At 53.1% G+C, this 21,236-nt stretch overlaps 7 protein-coding genes across 7 annotated transcripts; 4 read left to right on the forward strand and 3 right to left on the reverse strand.

Annotated features, from left to right (window-relative positions):
- Positions 1–90: 90 nt before the first annotated feature.
- MEX67_2 (nuclear mRNA export, poly(A)+RNA binding protein) lies at positions 91–1,823 on the forward strand (the record flags this gene model as incomplete). The annotated part of the gene is made up of 3 exons (XM_046091142.1): positions 91–96; positions 126–1,718; positions 1,776–1,823. The coding sequence occupies 3 exons, from the start codon at positions 91–93 to the stop codon at positions 1,821–1,823; spliced, it is 1,647 nt and encodes a 548-aa protein (XP_045947119.1).
- Positions 1,824–2,385: 562 nt separating this feature from the next.
- Positions 2,386–5,133, forward strand: VPS53 (putative GARP complex subunit Vps53; the record flags this gene model as incomplete). The annotated part of the gene is made up of 3 exons (XM_046091143.1): positions 2,386–2,458; positions 2,527–4,322; positions 4,372–5,133. 3 exons carry the CDS (start codon positions 2,386–2,388, stop codon positions 5,131–5,133), a joined length of 2,631 nt encoding a protein of 876 aa, XP_045947120.1.
- A 988-nt stretch (positions 5,134–6,121) lies between these two features.
- LDX57_009416 (uncharacterized protein) lies at positions 6,122–7,129 on the reverse strand (the record flags this gene model as incomplete). The annotated part of the gene is made up of 1 exon (XM_046091144.1): positions 6,122–7,129. The coding sequence occupies one exon, from the start codon at positions 7,127–7,129 to the stop codon at positions 6,122–6,124; it is 1,008 nt and encodes a 335-aa protein (XP_045947121.1).
- A 594-nt stretch (positions 7,130–7,723) lies between these two features.
- tif32 (putative eukaryotic translation initiation factor 3 subunit EifCa) lies at positions 7,724–11,099 on the reverse strand (the record flags this gene model as incomplete). Its single annotated transcript, XM_046091145.1, has 4 exons — positions 7,724–8,201; positions 8,256–10,630; positions 10,698–10,922; positions 11,058–11,099. 4 exons carry the CDS (start codon positions 11,097–11,099, stop codon positions 7,724–7,726), a joined length of 3,120 nt encoding a protein of 1,039 aa, XP_045947122.1.
- A 1,469-nt stretch (positions 11,100–12,568) lies between these two features.
- GNG1 (guanine nucleotide-binding protein subunit gamma) lies at positions 12,569–12,986 on the forward strand (the record flags this gene model as incomplete). Its single annotated transcript, XM_046091146.1, has 3 exons — positions 12,569–12,720; positions 12,804–12,861; positions 12,924–12,986. The coding sequence occupies 3 exons, from the start codon at positions 12,569–12,571 to the stop codon at positions 12,984–12,986; spliced, it is 273 nt and encodes a 90-aa protein (XP_045947123.1).
- A 1,346-nt stretch (positions 12,987–14,332) lies between these two features.
- LDX57_009419 (SelT/SelW/SelH family protein) lies at positions 14,333–15,345 on the forward strand (the record flags this gene model as incomplete). Its single annotated transcript, XM_046091147.1, has 3 exons — positions 14,333–14,485; positions 14,721–14,934; positions 15,068–15,345. 3 exons carry the CDS (start codon positions 14,333–14,335, stop codon positions 15,343–15,345), a joined length of 645 nt encoding a protein of 214 aa, XP_045947124.1.
- A 948-nt stretch (positions 15,346–16,293) lies between these two features.
- On the reverse strand, positions 16,294–19,529 carry pdeB (3',5'-cyclic-nucleotide phosphodiesterase PDE2; the record flags this gene model as incomplete). The annotated part of the gene is made up of 4 exons (XM_046091148.1): positions 16,294–18,493; positions 18,551–18,613; positions 18,682–19,282; positions 19,358–19,529. 4 exons carry the CDS (start codon positions 19,527–19,529, stop codon positions 16,294–16,296), a joined length of 3,036 nt encoding a protein of 1,011 aa, XP_045947125.1.
- Between the last annotated feature and the right edge of the window lie 1,707 nt (positions 19,530–21,236).

Below are 21,236 nucleotides of genomic sequence, written 5' to 3' on the forward strand. Positions count from 1 at the left end.
ACTCCAGGACGACGATCGGCAAATTCTTTTCTTTATTCGGGCTGCAAAAACTTTTAGGCGCTTGTTGCTTTCCCAAGTGACTTGCGCCCCATGGAGGTCTCTTACGCCATACTAACGTTCACTAGTCGCGAATTGAAGGCGATGCCCTTATCGCGTCTATCAAACCGGAGTTGTTGGAAAGAATGCTTCAGCTCGATGGTTTTAGCTTCGCAGGCGCGCCGCTCACGATCGAGAAGCGCGACGAAAACGGGATGACGGACCAGCCCGTGCTATCTGAGATATCACGAAACGCTGGGAACCCTTCCACTGCCGACACCAAATCCAAAATGACCGCTATCCTGGGCAAACGCTACTATCAGCAATCGAAACTACTCGACCTCTCGAAATTGGGTAGCGATCCGGATCTCTTGGCCATGGGAATTTTCAACAGCACTTCCACCGAATCCAAATTCTTCCCGGCTTTAATGAAAGTGTGGGAGCTGAATTTCGACAACTCGACGGCGCGGCGAGAGGCTGTCGAAAGTGTCAGTCTCGCCGACAACCAGCTTGCCAACATCACCGTCGTCACCACTTTGGCTCAGTCCATCCCGGACTTGAAGAACCTTGATCTTTCGAACAACAATTTCAAGGACGCTACGGCTTTGATCGGGTGGCGGTGGAAGTTTCGCAATTTAGAATTCCTCGATCTCACTGGAAATCCTTTCAGCGCAGACCCGTCTTTCAAGGACACCATGCTGAAATGGTATCCAAAACTGCGCGTGCTCAACAATCTGGAGGTGCGAACGGCGGAGGAAGTGGCTGCGCAAAAGAAGACGCCGATCCCCGTTCAACCGCCTCATTTCGTGGACGAGTCCCAAATTGCAGAGAACTTCGTCAAAGCTTTCTTTGCGGGATATGACAACAACCGCAGTGAGATAATCAACAGCGTCTACGACAACCGATCTACTTTTACGCTCAACGTCAACACATCCGCCCCGCGGGCCCAGCAAACCGAAACCGCAGGCTGGGATGCCTACATCAAGAAGAGCAGAAATCTTCTCAAAATCAGCCATCTGCCTGCTCGTATGTCGCGTTCCTTTATGGGGCCTGACAAGATACGCGAGTTATGGGACAGTCTTCCCCAAACCCGACACCCCGACATTGCTGCACACCCGGAACAATGGCTTATCGAGTGCACGCCGATCCCCGGTCTTCCGGATTCAACTGGACAGAGTCCGTTCGGCGTGGGAGGTTTCTTGATCATGGTCCACGGCAAATTCGATGAAATGAACACAGGCAAGGTGGAGACACGGAGTTTCGACAGGACTTTTATTCTTGGACCCGGCGGAGGAATGGGAGGAATCAGGGTCATCAGTGACGTTCTTTGTCTGCGAGCATACGGTGGACACGAGGCATGGGTGCCGGAAGGTCAACCCGCGCCCCCGGCAGCTCCGCCAGTCCAGCCAGTCCAACCAATTCAGCCCGTTCAGCCCGTTCAGCCCGTTCAGCCCGTTCAGCCCGTTCAGCCCGTTCAGCCCGCGGCTCCCCCGGTTGCACCAGTTGCACCAGAGGGTTATGGGATGCCCGCACCCACCAAGACGGAGGCTCAAGTGCAACAGGAACAGTTAGTCATGGAGATGAGTGTTAAGACAAGAATGACTCTACAGTACTCGGAGATGGCGCTATCGGGAAATGGTTGGAACATGGAGGCTGCTTTGAAGAATTTCGAGGATCTTAAGGTGAGCATCACATCCAGGCATTGGAATGTTCTCTTTCTAACAGCATGTTTCTTGCAGACCCAAGGACAGTTGCCCCCTGAGGCGTTTCTTCCGGGAACCATTTAGGCTTTGTCTCTATTCAAACAGCAACCCAACGTTTTTTGGATTGCTTTTCGGGGATAGAACCAAAACAGAAAAAGGAGGAAAAACAAACAAAAAAAAGGAAAGAAACAATTTTACCTTGTAATAAATACCAATGTTTTCTTGCATGGCTTAGGCGAATGGCTATTGGGAGGTTTATCTTTGCTCAGTCCTGTATTTATTTCCTGTACCTCATTAGAGGCCACGACGATTATGTCCATATAGATGGTGACGAAATATCCACCAAAAAAAGGAACAAAATAGAAGTTGCTTGATCTCACAACAAAATATGGGATCCTTATACTTCGTAGACATCAAATGAAGGCGGGCGGCAGCGGCTTGGCGGGCGCTAAACTGGACAGCAATGCGGCGCCTGCGCTTCTCCGATCATCAACATTCCGCGCACCCTCGATACTCTCCGGTCTGTACCACCTTTTCGCGTGATTGATCTTTTCTCGGTGATTGATCACGGCTGGAGTATATCCGCGGATGATCTGTTCTTTGACTTGCAGCATGATTATTGCTTGTACGTTGAGGAGCTAATGGAATGTCCACCACTACTACAACCCCCGGCCATTCGCCCTCCAACGGAGCGGCCGACCTCGATCCCCTGGATGCAGGTGAGCAGAATATCCGGAGTTCCCAGAGGCTGAGTCTGTCCACTAATCCCCGGGACCAAAAACTGAAGCCGACTATGACCCAATCGACCACCTGAACTCAATCTTTTCGCACCCCTCCACGCTGTCCTCGGTGTCCCAGGTCTCCGACACCCTGCAAACCTACGAAGATGAGCTCGACAACGATATCGGCGCGCTGGTCGAGGACCAGGTTATTTCCAATGCCGAGAGCGTTGAGCGCATCCAGGCCGCCAAAGCGGATCTCACCGAGCTGTTCAAGAAGATCGACGACGTGCGCGACCGCGCCTCCCGGACCGAGCTGGCCATCACGGAGATGACGGCGGATATCAAGCAGCTGGATAATGCGAAGAAGAACCTCACGCAGTCGATGACCGCGCTGAAGAGGCTGCAGATGCTGACGACGGCGTACGATCAGCTTCGCGTGCTGGGCAAGACGAGGCAGTACCGCGACTGCGCCCAGTTGCTGCAGGCCGTCATTCAGCTGATGGCGCACTTCAAGTCGTACCGGTCGATCGATCAGATTGCGCTGCTCAGTCGGAATGTGGCGGATATCCAGCGGGAGCTTCTGGAGCAGATATGTGAGGACTTCGAGCTGGCGTTTGCCAAGGGGGAGGTCGGACAGAGGAGGACTACTCTTGCGGAGGGTTGTCTGGTTATGGATGCGCTGGGAGACCATGCGAAGACCAGGCTGGTCACTTGGTATTGCAATTTCCAGCTGCGGGAATACCGGCAGGTTTTCCGCAACAATGAGGAGGCTGGCTCGTTGGACAACATATCCCGGCGATATTCCTGGTTCCGGCGCATCCTGAAGATATACGATGAGGAGTACGCGCCTATCTTCCCGGCTTCCTGGCGGGTCAACGAGATCCTGGCGAATATTTTCTGCGAGGGCACCCGGGAGGATTTTAAGGGGATTCTGTCCCGGTCGGTGCGGAATGGACAGACGATTGATGTTAACCTTCTGCTGTCGTGCCTGCAGGAGACGCTCGATTTCGAGCATTCTCTTGAACGACGGTTTGTGAGCCCGTCGCGACCCTCAACAGATACGTTCGCCTCGACGGAGACTTCGTTGTTCAGCCAAGCCATCTCGGAGGCGTTCGAGCCCTATCTCAGTGTGTGGGTGGAAGCTCAAGACAAACAGCTTGCGGCGCTCGTACCGAAGTACCGGCAACAGCCCCTGCGGCCCCCAGACGAGGAGTTCGACTCCAACATCGTCATCTCGTCTTCGACGGAGCTATTCACATTCTATCGGCATGCGTTGCAGCAATGCGCGAAACTCTCGACCGGAGGAAGCCTTGCCGATCTCGCAAAGGTCTTTGCGAAGTACTTGGATCAATACGCGCAGCAGGTGCTTCTGTACTACATCAGCGAACGGCCCACCGGCCACACTCCGTCCAATGTGCCTTCTCTAGAGGACCTGATCTCGGTTCTTAACACCGCCGATTATTGCTACACGACTTGCAACCAACTGGAGGAGAAGATCAAAGGCCGGCTTGACAAGAACTTGAAACAGTCGGTGGACCTCCAAAGCCAGGCTGACTCGTTTATGGGGATCGCATCAGCCGCTGTCCGAGGACTTGTGCGACAGGTTGAGGTCGATCTGGAGCCCTGCTGGCGGGAGATGCGCAATACGCCTTGGAACCGGCTGGAGGCCGTCAGTGATCAGAGTTCCTACGTTGGCGAGCTCCTGTCCAAGACGCAGACCCGGTCGTCCGACATTCTGCAGCACCTGCATAAGCAGCAATATGCCAGGGCTTTTGCAGACCATGTCGTGGAGTTGATATCCAACTTGTTCATTACGACAGTATCCCAATGCAAGCCCATCTCCGAGACGGGAGCAGAACAGGTATTATTATTTCATTCTCCCTCTAGCACTCTCGCTAACAATCCCGCAGATGCTTCTGGACGCCTATACCCTCAAGACCGGCCTCTCCTCGCTCCTCCCCGCCCCGGCACCCGCCGGCTTCGTTAAGCGCGTCAACAACAGCTTCGCCAAGATCGAGACCCTCCTCAAGACCGTCCAGGTCAACCCCTCCCCTCCCGAGGCCCTCGTGCAAGCCTACCTCATCCACATCGCGGACCGCAATAACGCCAACTTCCGCAAGATCCTCGACCTCAAGGGCATTCGCAGCCGACAGGAGCAGAACCACCTCGTCGAGCTCTTCCAAGTCCATCGCGCCTCCGACCGCCACGCACCCAACCTCCAACAAAACAACCCCGTCCTCGCCGCCCTCCAGACCTCCAACGCCCCTTCCTCCAGCTCCGTCTCGCAGGGCCTCGGCCTCGGCTCCGCCGCCGCCTCCATCGGCGCTTCTAATCTCCCTACCCGCTTTGATCCCTCCATGCTCGGTTCCGCTCTCATCTCTGCCGCCAAAGACGGCGTCGACCGCTTCGGCACCCCCATTGGTAACGCCAGCTCAGCCGCCGCTGGTGTTGTCGGCTCGGGGTCCGCCGCTCTCGCCAACACCGCTGTCTCTGCGTCCATGACGCCCGGTGGTGGTGGTCCATCGGGTCCGGGACAGAACACTCAACCCGGCGAAAGCAGCTCGTCCACCTCTGGGAATCTGAACGAGAATTTGAAGAATATCGGCAAGTTCTTCCGTCGTGATCTGGGTGGCTTCGGTGGGAGGTTTGGGAGGAGCGGTGATGATGGTTGATTGGATGGCCTTTCTAAACTGAATGGTGTCAACTATCTGTTTCCTTCCTAACTTACGGACTGACCTACCTGCCTACCTACTTCTACTTCTCTACGTGTTTAGCGTTTTGGAAAGCAAGTATATATACATATGTGTGTGTTTGAGGGGTGTGAGTGTATGTAATTATATGAACTAGTTTCTTTAGATGGGCATCGCATCGGTATCAGCATAAGCATAAGCATAAGCATAGGCTGTCATAGGCATAGCTATAGATATCAATTATCTGGATTCGTTACATTTACGCTCACCTTTTTTTGACGTATATAATGGGGGATTTTGTTAGTTTTATGAGCTGAGCTCATCTAATCCATCGGCTCTGCACACCGCTAGCCAGCCAATTAATAACCAAACCAAAAGCATACCTTACATCATTCATGTTCCTACCATCTACCTACCACCTACACCCCTACATACTGGAATAGGACCGTAGATAAGTCGACCAAAACCCCGGCAATAATCGAGAGTTATGGCGACTTGCGGGTTTTGCCAGTAGTTTTTGGAGTAACGTCTTCCATCAAAGTACAAAATTCTACTTACTATCTTCGTCGTCGAGGGTAGAATAACGATTCCCTTGAACAGGACCATATTGTACAGACAGGCAGAGTAGGTATGATGATAACTCATTGTATGTACATACTCTACTACATGTATGTATGTATGTAATGTACTTCCAACCAAAACAAGAGAACATGAAACGAGAAGAAGGGAATAAAAGACTCCTCTCTACTCGTCCGCTTGATCTTCATTTCCTCCCCTTCTTCTTGTTCTTGTTCTTGTTCTTCTTCTTCTTCTTCTTTTTTTCTTCCGCTTTCCCTGTCCATCTTCTTGCTCAACCTCATCTGCAGTCGCAGGGGCATCCTCGATCGCATTCTCATTCTCAGTCCCACCTTGGGCGCCATCCTGTTCGCGGGTTTTATTTCCCACCACAAGCATAAGTTTAAACTCAACTTCAACCTCGTTCCCATCTCCATTCCTCAGTATCCCCATCCCTATCGCCATCCCTTCTTCCTCTTCCACTCACCTCAGCCATATCCTCGCCCTGAGCTTCAACCCCAACACCAACTTCACCATCGCCATCCCCTCCTCCTCCTCCTCCTCCACCAACCTCACCCTGCCCCTGTCCCTGAACTTCAGCCCCACCACCAACCTCACCCTCCGCCCTGCGTATCAAAAAATCACAAAGCGTATCAAACTCCACAAACATATACCGCCTCGGCGCACCCAATTGATCCAATCCCCTCACCAACCCATCCACAAGCGCATCCCCAAAGTCCGCCCTCACCCTGCGCAGCAACAACAACGCAGCGCAGTACGGCGTGACGGTACACCACAACCGATTCGTCAGGTGGACTGCGTGGCGGAACGCGGCGATGAAGGCGGCAGGGGTCTGCGTGGGCGGGTCCCGCGTCATGAAGATGCAGTTTGCGTAGGCGGTTTCGGAGTGCAGGGCTTGGTGGCCGGGGAGGTGGTTCATGACGACTTGGTAGATTAGGGTGTAGATTGTGTCTGCGAAGATGGTTTCCGGGGGTGGCGGGGGGTTAGGGGTAGGGGTTGGGGGGTTATTGGAGGGGGGGTCAGGGATGGGAGGGGAGAGGGTTGCATGGATGGTGTCGGTGCGGAGGACGCGAGAGAGGATGTGCGGGTTGATTTGGCGGACGAGCCAGTTCTTGACGAAGAGGGAGGTGCGGCGCCAGAGGGGGTAGGATGGGTCGGAGGGGGATGGGCGAGGGATAGAGGGCCGGATGATTTGGGGGATGTCGGCGCTTTCGAGAGTCGTTTCGATTAGGTAGGACCAGGAGTCGTAGTTGGAGTAGCCGTCAAGGCGCTCGGGGAGGTCGACTAGCTGGATGGGGAGCTCTGAAAGTTTGCGGCCTCCGTTGTAGAGCTGCGTTGTGTTGGGAGGGGGGTCGCCCTGGCTAGGGACAGGGGCGTCGGTGCCGGTGGCCGGGGTGGACATGGTTTCTCGTCTGCGTTGGTCGGTTGGTCTGGTCAATGTGACTTATCGACAGGATGAGATGGAAGGACAGAAATGGGAGAGATGGAAAGGATGGAAGAGGGAAGGATGGAGAGAGAAAGACGGAAATGGAAAGGATGAGGTATGATATAGAAACAGCCTGGGCATGTTAGGTTGTATCAAACAGCGAATATAAAGGACAATGTCGTTTGAAACCCAAACAGTCCATCTTGCAGTTGTCACGAAGAGATCCAATGAGATGATAGGAAAAATGATGAAAAATGAAAGCTTCATTTAATAAAAACATAATGCATTTATCAAACATAAGATGGCCCAGAGACTAAAATGAAAATAAAAACAACCAGGGACTTTTGGAACAAAACAATCCAAGTCCCCAACATCTCCAGCTTCATTCATAAGATAATAGCAAAGCTAAACTAAAGGTGAGAGAAAAAAAGATATCATAGACGGGGAAGGGGAGATAATGTAGGCATCAATCAATAAGATAAGAAAAAGAAAAAAAGACCACAACTCATATCCCTTTTTGGTTCATCCCCGGTCATTCCAAGAAACTTTTTTTTCACACACACGGATTATTTACTGCTGCTGCTGCTTCCAGCGGGGAACCCACTTCTGGGGACCGCCCTTGGACTCCTCGGGTTTGTCGGAGCTGCTGGCGGGAGTTTGCGTTCGGGAGGGAGGCTGAGAGGAGGCGGAGTCACGCGGCGAAGGACGCGACCACCGTTCGGAAGAGGCACCGTTCGAGGGAGGAGCCGAGGGAGCTGCGTTGGAGCTGCCACGGAGGTGGGGAGGCACGTAGCCACCGGTCTTCCGGGGAGCGGGGGCCTCTTCCTTCGGGGCTTCGGCCTTGGGGGGCTCGGAGGCACCCGAAGCCTCCTTGGCAGCCAGACGCTCTCTCCAGCTCGATCCACCAGGGCGAGACGCAAGGTTCAGGCGAGGAGCGGTGCGTTCGGTAGTAGGGGGCTCGTAGGCGGCGCCAGACTTCTTGGCAGCAAGACGAGCTTCCGCCTCTTCTTCGCGCTGCTTCTGTCGGAGAGCGATCTCGTCGAGTTTCCTGATAGAGATATTATTAGCAGATGCATCATGACATTCAGTAGGTGACACTAACTTCCTCTCCTCTTCGCGCTTGGCCTTCTCCTCGATCATGACACGGCGACGCTCTTCGTCCCTGGCGACGCGCTCCTCCTCCTCGCGCTTGATGCGCTCCTCTTCCTCCTTCTGGCGGCGCTCGGCCTCCTCCCGCTCGGCCTTCTCGCGGCGGCGGCGCTCCTGCACCTCCTTGACACGCTGCTTCTTCTTGGCCTCGAACTCCCTCTCGGCAGCCTTGCGGCGCTTTTCGAACTCCTCGTGGCGCTTCTCGGAGACCTCCTTGCGGAAGCTGGTGAACTGAGGTACCAGGCGGCTGAGACGGTGCTTCAGGGCGACGGCCTCCTTGTGCGTGTTCTCGGCTTCCTTGAGAGCGGAAGCCTTGGTGGCCTCGTACAGCTCAAGGTCGCGCTTCTTCTGCTCCTCGTAGTCCTCGGGAATGTGCTTCAGCTCCTCACGACGGAAGGCACGCTCCAAGTGGTCAATGCGCTTGGCAGTGGTGCGGATGCGGTCGTTCAGCTCGTTCTTCTCCTTCTCAAGCTGGGCCAGCTTGATGGCGCGGATGCGGTTGGAGTCCATGTCCTCGAGATCAAGCTCGCTGAGGTCAATGCCCTTGACGCCGCTCTTGAGCTCCTCCAGCTGCTTCTTCAGCTCCTGCTGGCGGATGCGGTCCTGCTCATCCTTGATACGCTTCTTCTCACGCTCACGGAGCTCGTCCGCCAGACGCTGGCGCTCAGCCTCCTGCAGCTGCTGAGTGCGGATGCGCTTGCGAGTCTCCTCCTCGCGCTGCTTGCGCTGCAGAGCGTCGGTGGCGGCCTCCTTCTTCTTCTCGATGACGACCCGGCGGGCCAGGGTCTCCTCGTGCTCCTTGGCGGCACCAGCCAGGGCGCGGGCCTGGGCGGCCTGCTTGGCCTGGAGACGGGACTCGTTGTAGGAGGGGTCAACGTACATGCACGAGACGTGCAGGGTCTTGGCCAGGCGGGTGAGCTGCAGACGGGCAATTTCAGCGGGGGTGTTCTGCAGGCGCTGGACGGTGCCGATCTCGCTCTCGGCGGAACCGGCGGCGCTACCGGAGTGCAGGGCCTTGGCGGAGGAGAAGACGTCGGTGTCGAAGGTGAGCACGCCGGCGATGTGGTCGACGCGGATGGCCAGGTCGCCCTTCTTGCAGCCGTTCATGATGAACTTCTCGATCATGGCGGGGGTGATCTGGAAGGGGTCGGGGAACTGGGCGAGTTCGTAGACGAACTTGAGCTCGACCGACTCGTAGACCTGAGACAGCTGCTGGAAGAGACGGGTGAGGATGACCTGCTGCAAAGGTCCGACATACTTCTCCATCTCGGGATCCGCGCCAATCTGCTTGAGGATGGGGGTGATCTTCTTACAGATCGACAGAGGGTGGAAATCGACCTCCAGGATGTTGTACAGGTCACGGATCTCGGGGCGCGCACGCTTGAGCATACCCTTGTTCAGAGCGTCCTTGAACAGAACGGCACGAGTGGGGGACTGAGCCATGCCGAGCAGGTTGGTGAGACGGGTGTTCTTGTTCTTGCGGACCTCGTCCACGTCGACCAGAGCGCCGCGGGAGCGAGAAGTGCTGATGACGGGGATGGCGAGGGCCGACAGGAGCACGAAGGAAGCGGCCTTGGTCATGTCGGCATCCGTAACGGAGGGGTTCTCCTTCTTGGTGCCCTGGCCGGCGGCGAGGGTGGCGGCAGACTGGCGGAGGAGGTTGTAGTAGCGGCTCCAGGCGGCAGCGTGGAAGAGGTAGTTCTCGCTGACCAGGAAGATGCGGGCCAGCTTCTCGTAGTAGTTGGCCATCATGACGTTCTTGGCAGGGCGCTTGCTGAGGCTCAGTAGGGTGTGGATATCCTCAATGCTGCGGAAGGCCTCCTGCCAGAGCTCCAGCTCGACGGCGACGTTCAGCTGCTGGAAGCGGGTGTCGAGGTGGCGCTGCAGGGTGTCGGGGTCGCTCAGGTTGATGGCGTGCATCTGAGCGGAGTACTTGGCGGCGTTCTGGACGTGGTTGCGCAGAAGCTCGCAGAGACGGCGGAACTCGGTCTTGCGGGTGTACTTCAGGCAGAACTGGAAGGCCTGCAGAGCGGTGGTCTGGTACATGACCTCAAGACGGGCGTTGTTCTTAAGGATCTCCAGCACGGTACGGTAGGTCTCCCACAGGAACTTCAACCACGGGGTCACGACGGCACGGTCGGTACGGTCCCGAGACTGTTCACCGGACACGGTGGCCAGGAGAATGGTCTCGGGAGTCTCGATGGCTTCCAGGTCCTCGACATTGGAAGAAGGGGCGGCGGATTCCAACGAGGACTGAATCTCGTCGGCCTTGGTCTGGGCCTCGGTGACCTTCTTCTCGGCCAGTTCGATGAACTTCTTCAGAACAACCTATATCAAGTAACGTATCAGCCAATTGTTTTCTCCTTTCGCGACATCCAGAGACTGTCGAATTTACCTCGATGGTTCCAACGTTGGTGTTCTGGGCGATGTTCTTGTACTGGTACAATCCATCCTTGGCGGCCTTTCCTTTGCGCAGGTCGACACACAGCTCGACAAACAGGAGCATAACCGGCTCGAGCGAGGAGATGGGGCTGCTGCGCGTCCTCTTAGAGGTGACATGTTCGTGGAGGACGTTCAGGGCGGCGGGAGCCTGACCGACGGCGATGAGTTCCTGAGCCCGCTACGGGTGAAGAAAATCTTGCGTTAGCGACTAGGCTCTATTTGTTGGTTCCGTCCAGTCCAGAATTCCCCAATAGTATTATCCTCAACACTAAATCATCCGGACGGAGACGGCGACAGGAAGGGACCGACTCACCTTCAGGACATTCTCCGGTTTGATATGGGGTGGAGGCGGCATGGTGGGCGAGGGAAGAACAGGTCTCGTCTAGGATAAGCGATTCACAGAGAGAAGTCGAGACAGGCCAACACACGGGAAGGCGAGAAGTTGGCACAACGACGTGGGCGGGCAGCAAGAGTCGAAGGCGATTCGGTGCCTGAATTGAAAAAGACGCTGCCACGCGACGGTCGATAAGATGGCCCAGATGGGAGGATCGTTGGGGCAGGCAAGCAGAGGCGTTGTGCGAGAATCTCGAAAAAACAGGCCGCCAGGGCGTTCCCACTTTGGGTTAAGCGACGGGGGTCACGTGGTGTCTGCCACGGGGGGGTTCCCAGAGGAGTTGGGGAGGGATTATATTTATACAATAAGTGGAATTGGAATGCTAGAATTATATTTTATGTCACTACTGGGGTTTTACAATCGACAGCTCTTGGTCGTCAGGAAGAAAGATGGATGAGTCTCCCCGCCAGTCTCTCTCGGATGGAGGCAAGTCATCCGCACATCACGTGGTCCTGCTGACTCAACGACTCTGTCCACTGATTCTGCCGGGCGGTGTCTCACGGGCTATCCGGTAACAAAGACAACACGGTGACAATACCCATACGGAGGGAGCACGTGAGAGACATCGCGACACCGAAGAGAATAAATAATATGGAATAATAATGATATGATCCCTCATGGAGATGTAGACCGAAGACTGATCAAACCAACGTCATCGCACTCCAATCCTTGGCCTGGTTCGATTTGCAATTGTGCTCTCTTGCCTCGATAGATCTCCTGCTCTGACCATCCTCGCATCTTCAAGAATCCGACTCCATCGTCCTTCGTCAGGGGAGATCCGCGACGACTAAAAGGGGACTTTTGGCCGGAATTAATTAAAACGATTCCCACTCACAGACCAAGCCGGGCGACACTAACGAACTCCCTCCTTCTCTCTTCTTTTCCTCTCCTTCTCCTCTTTCTTAGTCTTTTTCCCTCCGCCTCCTCTTTTTACCGTCCGTCGCTCTCTTTTTCAATTCGTCTTTTTGGGGCCTTTTTTTCTCCTCCCCCTTCTTTAATTTTTTCCCTTCCTTTTCTTCTTTCCCTCTTCTTTAATCCCTCCCCCAAATTTCGATATCTCGGATCAACCATTCGTTCGCTCTCTCCATTGTTACAAAGAAGACAATAAAACCCCCCAACAAGGGAAAAAGGAGATTTGTTCCACCCACGCTCACTCTCCCCTCCTCTCCTCCTTTTCCCCGTCGCGCCCGCCTTTCCCGACCTTCCACCAACTTAACTTCCCCTTACTGCCGGCTCCAGCGCGCGACTGGGAGCTTCTCTCAATCCACTCACTCACTTCGCTCGACTGCCCACGTCGTCGCATAATTCCTACGTTAATTTAATTAATTCGTTTTAATTAATTAACGGCGTCAACCCGTTAATTTTTTTGGGATCCCTTTTCGTTTCGCCGACTATCCACCTCGAACCCATCCCACAACGCCAAAATCAACATGCCTGCCTACGAACTCCGATCGGGGGGAGACGTGAAGAACAAGAAGCAAAGTGTGGCCGACCTGAAGTACCGACGATTGACCGAACTCAATGCTCGTCTGAAGGAGGATTTGGACCGCCCGCGGGTGAAGGTGTCGGATGCCGCAGGATCGTACGTTGGCATCTCCCCATCATCAATGCGTCAACCTCGTTTGGCCTGCCCACGTGTACTAACGCCTCGTTCCTCGACTGCAGATTGATCGATTACTGCAACAACACTCGCGACTTTATGGTGCCGTCCGTATGGGGTCCGGTATGCGATTCTTTTGCCCTCAAGGAGAATGAATCTCCGACGACCGCTAATCACGCATCCAGATTACCAAGCACGATGATCCCTACGCTCCTCCGCAGCAAAAGGGTTGCTGCACGGTCATGTAACGGATTCATGACATTCGACGTCTTTTGAAATTGAACAGGACTGTGTCGGGTCGCAGTTCTTGCCTCTTTTGCCGCATATTATATCCTCATCGCTATGACCTTGTTCACTTCTACTACCCTAATTTATTTGTCTTGATATTTTACTTCTTTCTATCACCCTTCTCTTCGACGGCTTGGGATAATTCGCTGTCCTACCTTTTTTATCTTTTATACCGCATACCCAGGGGAGAAACTTTCGAAGGAGTGAGAACGGCTGGCTTCCAGGTATCGGAAGGCCGTTCAACGGGCTGCCGAAGGAGCGCGCTGGACTTGCATAAACTTCGGATGCTGACCGGTGAAAACTGGTTCGGATTGTTTGTTGATGACCTTTTCTTATCTTCTATCGCATTTTCCCTACTTGTCTTGAAACATTTTGGCCGTGGAGAATGTGTCCAGTTTCTTTACTTATCTCTCTTCATCTCTCTTCGAATCTCCTTTTCTTTTCTTTTTACCTTTTGCGAATTTCATTGTTCTCCGGATTTCCTTTGTTGCAGCAGTCAGTGAATTATGGACGGGTCTCGTGGGATCAAGCATCAACCGCCTGAATGGTTAAAAGCAGCAAAATAAAAAAATAACAGAATAATTTACAGTCAACTGACAGGATGTTGTATAGTATGATTTCAGCTGCCCACATCGAGATGTAAATAGATGTTGATTAATAGTGTTTACTTTCATCGTCTACGGTTCTCGAGGGTAGAGCATGAACAGCCCTAGGTTACCTTAGGGACGGAGAATAATGAAGATCATCCTGTAAGGTGAGAAGTGACAGGTCCAGTTAGCATGTACGGAGTAGTAGTAGTACAATGTAGATAGAAGTATGCTGTAGCTGGACGCATCCGAGTTATGTGCATGCAATAATCTGCATTGACCCGATCGATCGTCAGTGCCATCCTGGAGTACGTTACTGCATTATAAACATCATCAGCTCATGATCGTGATAACAATCATCATAACAATAGAATCAGACAGAAAATAAGATAGGTGAGAGATAAGAAAGAGTATCCATACAGGAACATAATCATCATCACGGACCATCCCCTGGCATTCCAGAATCCAGACCGAAGCAGCCTTGCCGCTGACATCATCCGTCCTCCGAAACAACAGCCTCATTTCGTTTACCTTTTTTCTTCCCGGTTCCATCCTCGTCTTTTGCAGATCAGATCAGATCGGACTTTCCAGGCCATACTCATTTTCTACATACCATTCATTTGCTATATCTTCATTGTTATTATTCTCCATAATTGTATGTCCCCAGAATTCCCCCCGTAAACCACACACAGACAGAAAGTGACGGAAAGAAAAGAAAGATGTCCGAGCAACCGCCCCCAAGCACAACCCCTCCTCCAGCCGCCACAGCCCGTGCCAACCCCGGCAGTGGCCCTGGAACGGAGTCTGGTCCTCGGCCGCGCATTGCCATCCAGTACTGTACGCAGTGTAAGTGGATGTTGAGGGCTGCTTATGTAGGTTTTCTTCCTTTGGTTCCTTTGGTTCCTTTGGTTCCTTTGGTTCCTTTGGTTCCTTTGGTTTCCCCCCTGGTTAAGTGTTTGTGTATGCATACTTGGTATATGTATATCGATCTGGTATACATATACTAAACAAACACACACACATACATACATCTATATCAACATCCATATATCATACATATACATATAAATATACCCCACCCATTAACAAATACCTAAACCCATCTAGTTCGCCCAAGAACTCCTCTCCACCTTCTCCACCGACCTCCAAGAAGTCTCCCTCGTCCCTAGCACCGGCGGGATCTTCACCGTGACAATATACCACACCATCACTCAATCGCACCCAGAAACCAGTCAATCCCACCCCGACGGAGGAAACCAATTCCAGGGCCAAGTAACAGCAACGCAGCTCTGGGATCGCAAGACCGATGGGGGATTTCCTGGTTCGTTTTCCTGTACCATCACCATCACCCTCACCCTCACACCCACCTATACCTACAAGTTCCACCTACCTACCTACCTACCTACCTACCTACACATACTGACAAAACTAACAACAATGGTCTCTCAAAATAGAAGTAAAAGTCCTCAAATCACTTGTCAGAAACATCGTCGCCCCGGGGAGAAGTCTAGGACATACGGATCGGGCGTTGAATAAGGGACAGACAGGTACATCTACATCTACACCAACTCCTGCAGCCGCATCTACTCCTGCAACCATATCTACTCCTGCAACCACATCTACTTCTACAGCGACTTCGACTTTGACTTCGTCGACTGTGCAGGGACAGGGACAAGGACAAGGACAGGGACAGGCAGATGCAGGAACGAAGGAATGTGAGGATTGTCAGTGATCTTTCTTCTGTTTCCTTATACATGTACTCCGTGCCCTTAAGAAATATGCATACGAATCTACAATTCTACTTTCTCTCAATAGATGATAGACTATGAAAGACAAACGTCTCATTCATGATATTAATACCACAATATTAATATCCATATATATCCAAACCAGGCATGTGCATTTCTCAAGCATACCATGCTAATAGAAAGAAGAAAAATAGGACGAAAAAGATCGAACAAATGCAAAAGACGGGTGACTATATAACCCCAATCAAACAACTGAAAGTCCAGGTCAATCAACCAGGTTCTTCCAATCAAAACGCCAAACACACGCCCCGACTCTAAATTTACCCTCCCAACCCAGACCCTGCCTGTCCTTATTGCGAACGGCAAAGAACAGAACCAAGAGACATGAACCATATGTGAATAAATAAAGTGCGCCAACTCCGTGTTGTTGTTGCAATCGTTGAAAAAGATATCAAATCCATCGGAGATCGTCGGCCATCCGACATCGACTGAGCCGGTCGAATAGTTCGAGACCGTCCGCTTTCTAGGCCAACGAGAAGCCACTTGAGGCATCCTCTCGTAAGTCGCGCCGGATAGCGTCGTCAATATCGTCAGATCTTCGTAAATGAAGGGTTCCTGAAGAACGCGGTCCATAAACCCTCAAGCGGACTCGAATGTCGCCCAGTCAGAAAGGAAGGTTTTTGGTTTGATAACCCGGTGTTCGTATGTATACCGAGCATTGTCGTCACAATCATGCAATTCCATCGTAAAGAGAAGCCCATTGTCCCACAGGATGAGGCCCTCACCATATACCTGTCCATTCATCCAAATGGATTTCCCAGCCACAAACACCGTTTTTTGTGAAAGAAGTAGATATATCAAAACAAAGATCGAGAAAAATGATGGAGATTTTCTCGATGAGAAGGATGGTAAGTAACAAGAAACAAGATCGTTCATGATTCGCCACTCAGTTCGTGCTGGTGCGAATGATGGTTTTTACGCCTCCAAAAGGCCAAGCGGAGACGGCTTCGACGTTTCCGAGGTTGCTGCTGCGGTTGTTGCTGCTGTTCACCGCCGGCCTCATTCCACTGGTGCGGATCATGGCCATATTTCATACTCGCATTGGTCGACGTGGAGTGAGAACTGCCGACTCCGTTTTCTCGGCGCGGCGAGTTCAAGTGAAGGTGATGGCCCTTGTTGGAGTCGTCCGTCGGATGGGAGGTAGGACTGTTGGCAAATCGAGGATGCTTTTCTCCACTGTTCTCGACGAAACTCGACGAGCTAGGGCGTGCGCTGCTGTCCCGTCCAAAGTCGTCCTGGTCTGGGCTGCCCTCTTGCGAAAGACCCTTTTCATCACCGCTGTCCACGGTAAGGAAGCTGGTGGCGTTCGTCGCGGGAGAGATGGGCGTCATGTTGTTGCTGTAATTGCTGAGACTGTGCGTCCGTGTACAGCTGTTCCGTTGAGAGCTCGACGGGCCCGACGTGCGACCGGACGAGCCGGTGTTGGCGTGATGGCGGCGGTATGGCATGTTGCGCGAGCTGTTCGGTCTTTCTCCGGTGCCCTCCTCGACCGAGCCGTCGCGATCTTGGCTTTCCTGCGTGTAGATGACGGCGGCCAAAACAGCTGGGTCTTGGGAAGAAGAGCCGTTCGCATCAGCGGTGTTGTGGTGGTCCGCATGAGCATTGGATGGCACTGGCGTCGTCGCACTTTCGGCGTCCGGAGATGCCTCTGCGATGGACATTCTGGCAAGATCAGGCACGGCACTGGAAGACTTCCGCGTCGGGGTTTCGGTCGTGAAGGGAATTCCGGTGATATCCATCGATGGACCGGGCGTATCGGGCGACATCACCGGGCTGATCGCGTTTTCATTCAGGCTGTCTTCCGACTGCGTGGACTCCGACGCCGAACGAATTGATCCAAAGTAATCATTGTCCTGATTTCGGCTGTTCGTTGCAGTGGGCGGGAATACTGGCTTGATCGGCGTATCAGGACCGGGAGTGGCCAACGGCGCACGGAGGCCTTGCAGATCTTTGATACTTGTCGCGGGGCTCTGCGTGCGGGGAGACAAAACGTCCTCGGGGTTGATTTCACCGCGCAACGCCTGTTTCTTGCGCTCCAGGTCGGCGAGCAGATGCCATTTAGACTGGTTGTTACGGATGTGCTCAACGGTGAACTCCATGCCGGGCAAAATGTCCGCCACGCCTTCGAAAAGGGGGAGGGCGAATATCGACATGAACCCGATTTGGCCTGTCGCAAGCTTGAAGGTGTTCCCCAGTTCCGGAGGGCCGCCGAACAGGGCCGTTTCCATCCCGACTTCCTTCTCCATCTCTCCCTGATTGGCGAATTCTTCCTGCAGGATCTTGGTCCACTTTTCCGCCACGTCCCACGGGCGTGCCACATTGCTGATGTCGGCGCATTTAATCAACAGACCGCATAGGAGCGTCTTGTACATATCAAGATCCTGCGGCTTCCACCCGTCGAGGCATTTGCCATTCTCGTAGAACTTCTCCTGCAACGATCCGAGCCGCTCCATAAACTTCTGGTGGACGCCCATGTCGGTAGCGAGAATCGAACTGATCAGAAGCTTGCGGAGCTGTTTATCTTTGAAGGCTGTGGGCCAGTAGCGACGGAGAATTTGCGAAAACGCGGCGCAGTGGAAGGCTTCCAAGACCGAGTTGTCGTTGTACAGTTGGGCCAAAGGCGCATTGAGTTTGACCAGGAAGAAGTTGTTCACACCGGGGTGGCCGACATCATGCCCAATAGCAGATATCAGCAACGTCAGAGTGTCGAACGGCGTCAGAAGGGTTGCGAGCGGCGAGATGGAATCGAGCTCCTGAGAATCAGATCCAAAGGGTGGCAGGGCGCCAATGTGCAGCAGAAAACAGAACACGGACTGCAGAACATCAATGGCATGTCGGAAGTTGTGATAGAGGACGAAAGAGTTGTAGGAGGTGCGGCAGGCGAGCAAGAACTCCAAGAGCTCATCTGGCGTCAGATGCCAATGTTCCAGGTTGGGTAGGGTGAAGGCGTGCTGGAGCATCTCAAACGCAGCTTGCACTAGCTCATCGTCGGAAAAATCGTGGCCGTTGTATGACCATGACCCGATTTTCTCTCTAATGAGTTCCAAGCGTTCGGGTTGTATGTCCAATTCCCTGCAGGCAAGATCAGCAAAAAAAACCGGGAGATAGAGAACGGGACGTTCCGCCTACCGGTCCTGAAATTCCTCTATAAACTCTTCGGGATTGCAGATGCCCTTCATCAGTTTCGATACCCTGCGAAAGAACACATGTTCGTTAGCAATCACTCGCTATTGGCCAAGAGCCATCCAGCGCAAACCTACATGGCTTCTCTCAGATAAGCATAGGGCTGCTCATCATGAACGCCCACCCACGAGTGTTTGCGCAACTTTTTCCTTGACAAAAAGCGCGACTGCTCCTTCAGCGCGGATTTTCGAGTTCTGAAAGCGTGTACGATAAGACCCTGCACTCTGGCCTTGTCTAGAGGAGCCGCCAGAACGTCCACCGCGCCAGCATCTAAACATCTCGAAATCTGGTGCGGCCCCGGAATCGAAACATCGCCGCGCGGTTCATCGGAAGGGGCGCTGGTTGGGACACCTTGTGGCGAGCGCAGGATCGCGACGGGCACAATGAGATTCGGAGATTCTTGGACTTGAATATCGGCGGACAACCCGGAGAGCAGCTTCAGATCGTACGTTCCTTCGGATTGCGAGGAAAACGTAAATTGGCGATGTAACGACGTCGGCGAGGGAGGGGCTATTTCTGGCCACGAACCACGGCTGCTCTTGCGCCGAGCTAGGCCGGACTCGTCGCCGTTCATGTCGATATCGAAGAACGCGAAGATGGGCGAACACGCCTTCATGCCCCTGTCATTGCATTCGGCCAATTTCGAGGCGAGAGAAGCTCCGGACTGGCAAAGGTAGACTACATTCCAAACCCATCGTTAGCACGGGGATCTAATCACCGGGTGGCTATAGCAGAACCGCGATTGACACATACTTCGATCGGAAACTCCCAACAAAAGCTTTACGTCGGAGCGAAGGGTTTCGGGCTCGTCGGAAGTTAGAAAGGTGTTGACGTTAGCAGTATCTGCCGATCCGTCGATTGACACCCATCGTTCCGAACTAACGCGATGATCAATGTATACTGCTGAACATTCAATGCGATCCATGATGGCGGTTGGATTCGGTGCACGAAAGGAAAGGAAAATTCGAAATCGCAGTCCGTTTCACAACGCACTACGAGAAGCGAGAGAAAGAGAAGAGGACGTTAAGTTCTACTCGGTGAACACTCAACCTTCATAGGGTTGAGATGCAATGGTTGAGGGCAAGCCGAGAGGTGGGAGAAACGAGCGGCAGGCGGAAATGTACAAAGGGGGAGCGACGAGGGCAATGTCTCGGTGGTGAGAAGAAAATTGCGGCAATTTCAAGGGAGTGAATGTAAGATTTCGTTCTGTTGGTTTGTAGGACTGCGTCAGTAACCAGGACAGAGAGCTAGGAGGTGCAATCGGGGGAAAAGGCGACAACGGCGTAACGGTCGAACCACGATATGCGACCAGAGAATCGGAGATCCCACGAACGATCCGGGTCGGAGGCGCTCAATCAAACAATGTATTTGTCCACGGCAGATTGTCCTCCGGCGGATTGATTGATTGACCCGTTGGCAATCGAGGGAGGTGGCCAGCGTCAGGATCTGTCGGAAATTCCCCTTTTCCCTGAGACATAATCCCAGTTCTGTTCTTTGTACCGCACGCACGTTTTTTGTCGCTTTCCACCGACCGCGACCATCGGAGACGCAGGATCACTCACAATTTGGGGTCGAGAAAGAGACCAAGAAGCGACCAGGGTCGACGGAAAAAAGGAATTGGGCGACGAGAAAGGTGACCGAAAAGGAAGGCAATGGGGTTGGAAGTAGTACTCGAGAGGGTCACTTCGATGTTCCACGCAGACTAGAAGGCGGCCGGGAGTATTCAATCGGGGGAATCGCACGGGAATTGCGACACATCCAAGGATCGAGAGTCCAGACCAAATTCGAGGGAGGTAAAAAAAAAAAAAAGAGACAAAGAAAATACTAGGGCGTCATGACGGGCCACCAACCGGGCTGAACGGAGAGAAGATGAACACGAGACAGTGAAAAGTGGAGAGGGAGAAGTCGATCGGGTGGGAGACCGCGGGGGGGAAGAGAAGAGAGTAGGAGAGGGAGGAAGAGAGGGAGAGAGCGCGAGGCGTGAGCGAAGCAGAGCAGAGCAGAGCAGAGCAAAGCACGGGGTGAATGTCACAGATAAAGGGGCCGAAATGGCTTGAAGAGAAAGCCAGAAAGACCGAGAGAGAGAGAAGGAAAACAAGTCCCGAGACCAGACGGGAGGGACTTGCAAGGGGGGCGGAGGGCGTGTGGGTGTGATGTGGGAATAGGTTCGGACTTCAGAGGATAGGATAGTCCGTAGTGCAATAAATCCAGGAAAAGAAAATAATAAAAAGAAAAGAAAAAGAAAAGAAAAAAGGTTGCCAGTCAGAGGCAGTGAGTGGTAAGTGAGGAGAGGGGAATGAACAGAGGGGGGGATGGCAAGAAGGCCTGCAATGGGCCAGAGGATCGGACAGGCGATATAACCGGGGATGATAATTAATTGGTGAGCGAAAAGAGAGGAGAGGTGAGAGATGAAGAATGGGAACCGAGAGAGAGAGAGAGAAAGACAGGGAGAAAGACGAAGGGCAAAAAAAAGTGGAGGGCGAGGAAAGTGTGGGTTGAGGTTCTTTGGGCAGTGCGATCCAAGGCTTCGATCTGACCGATGGATACCTAGGTAGTGTGGAGAATTCTGTGAATAACCTGGTCAAGGTAGGATTCTTCAGATACTAGATATTGAGCTGTTTGTTCAGTTCAC

This window comes from Aspergillus melleus (genome assembly GCF_016097325.1).
Source record: "Aspergillus melleus strain CBS 546.65 chromosome Unknown contig5, whole genome shotgun sequence".
NCBI lineage: Eukaryota > Fungi > Ascomycota > Eurotiomycetes > Eurotiales > Aspergillaceae > Aspergillus > Aspergillus melleus.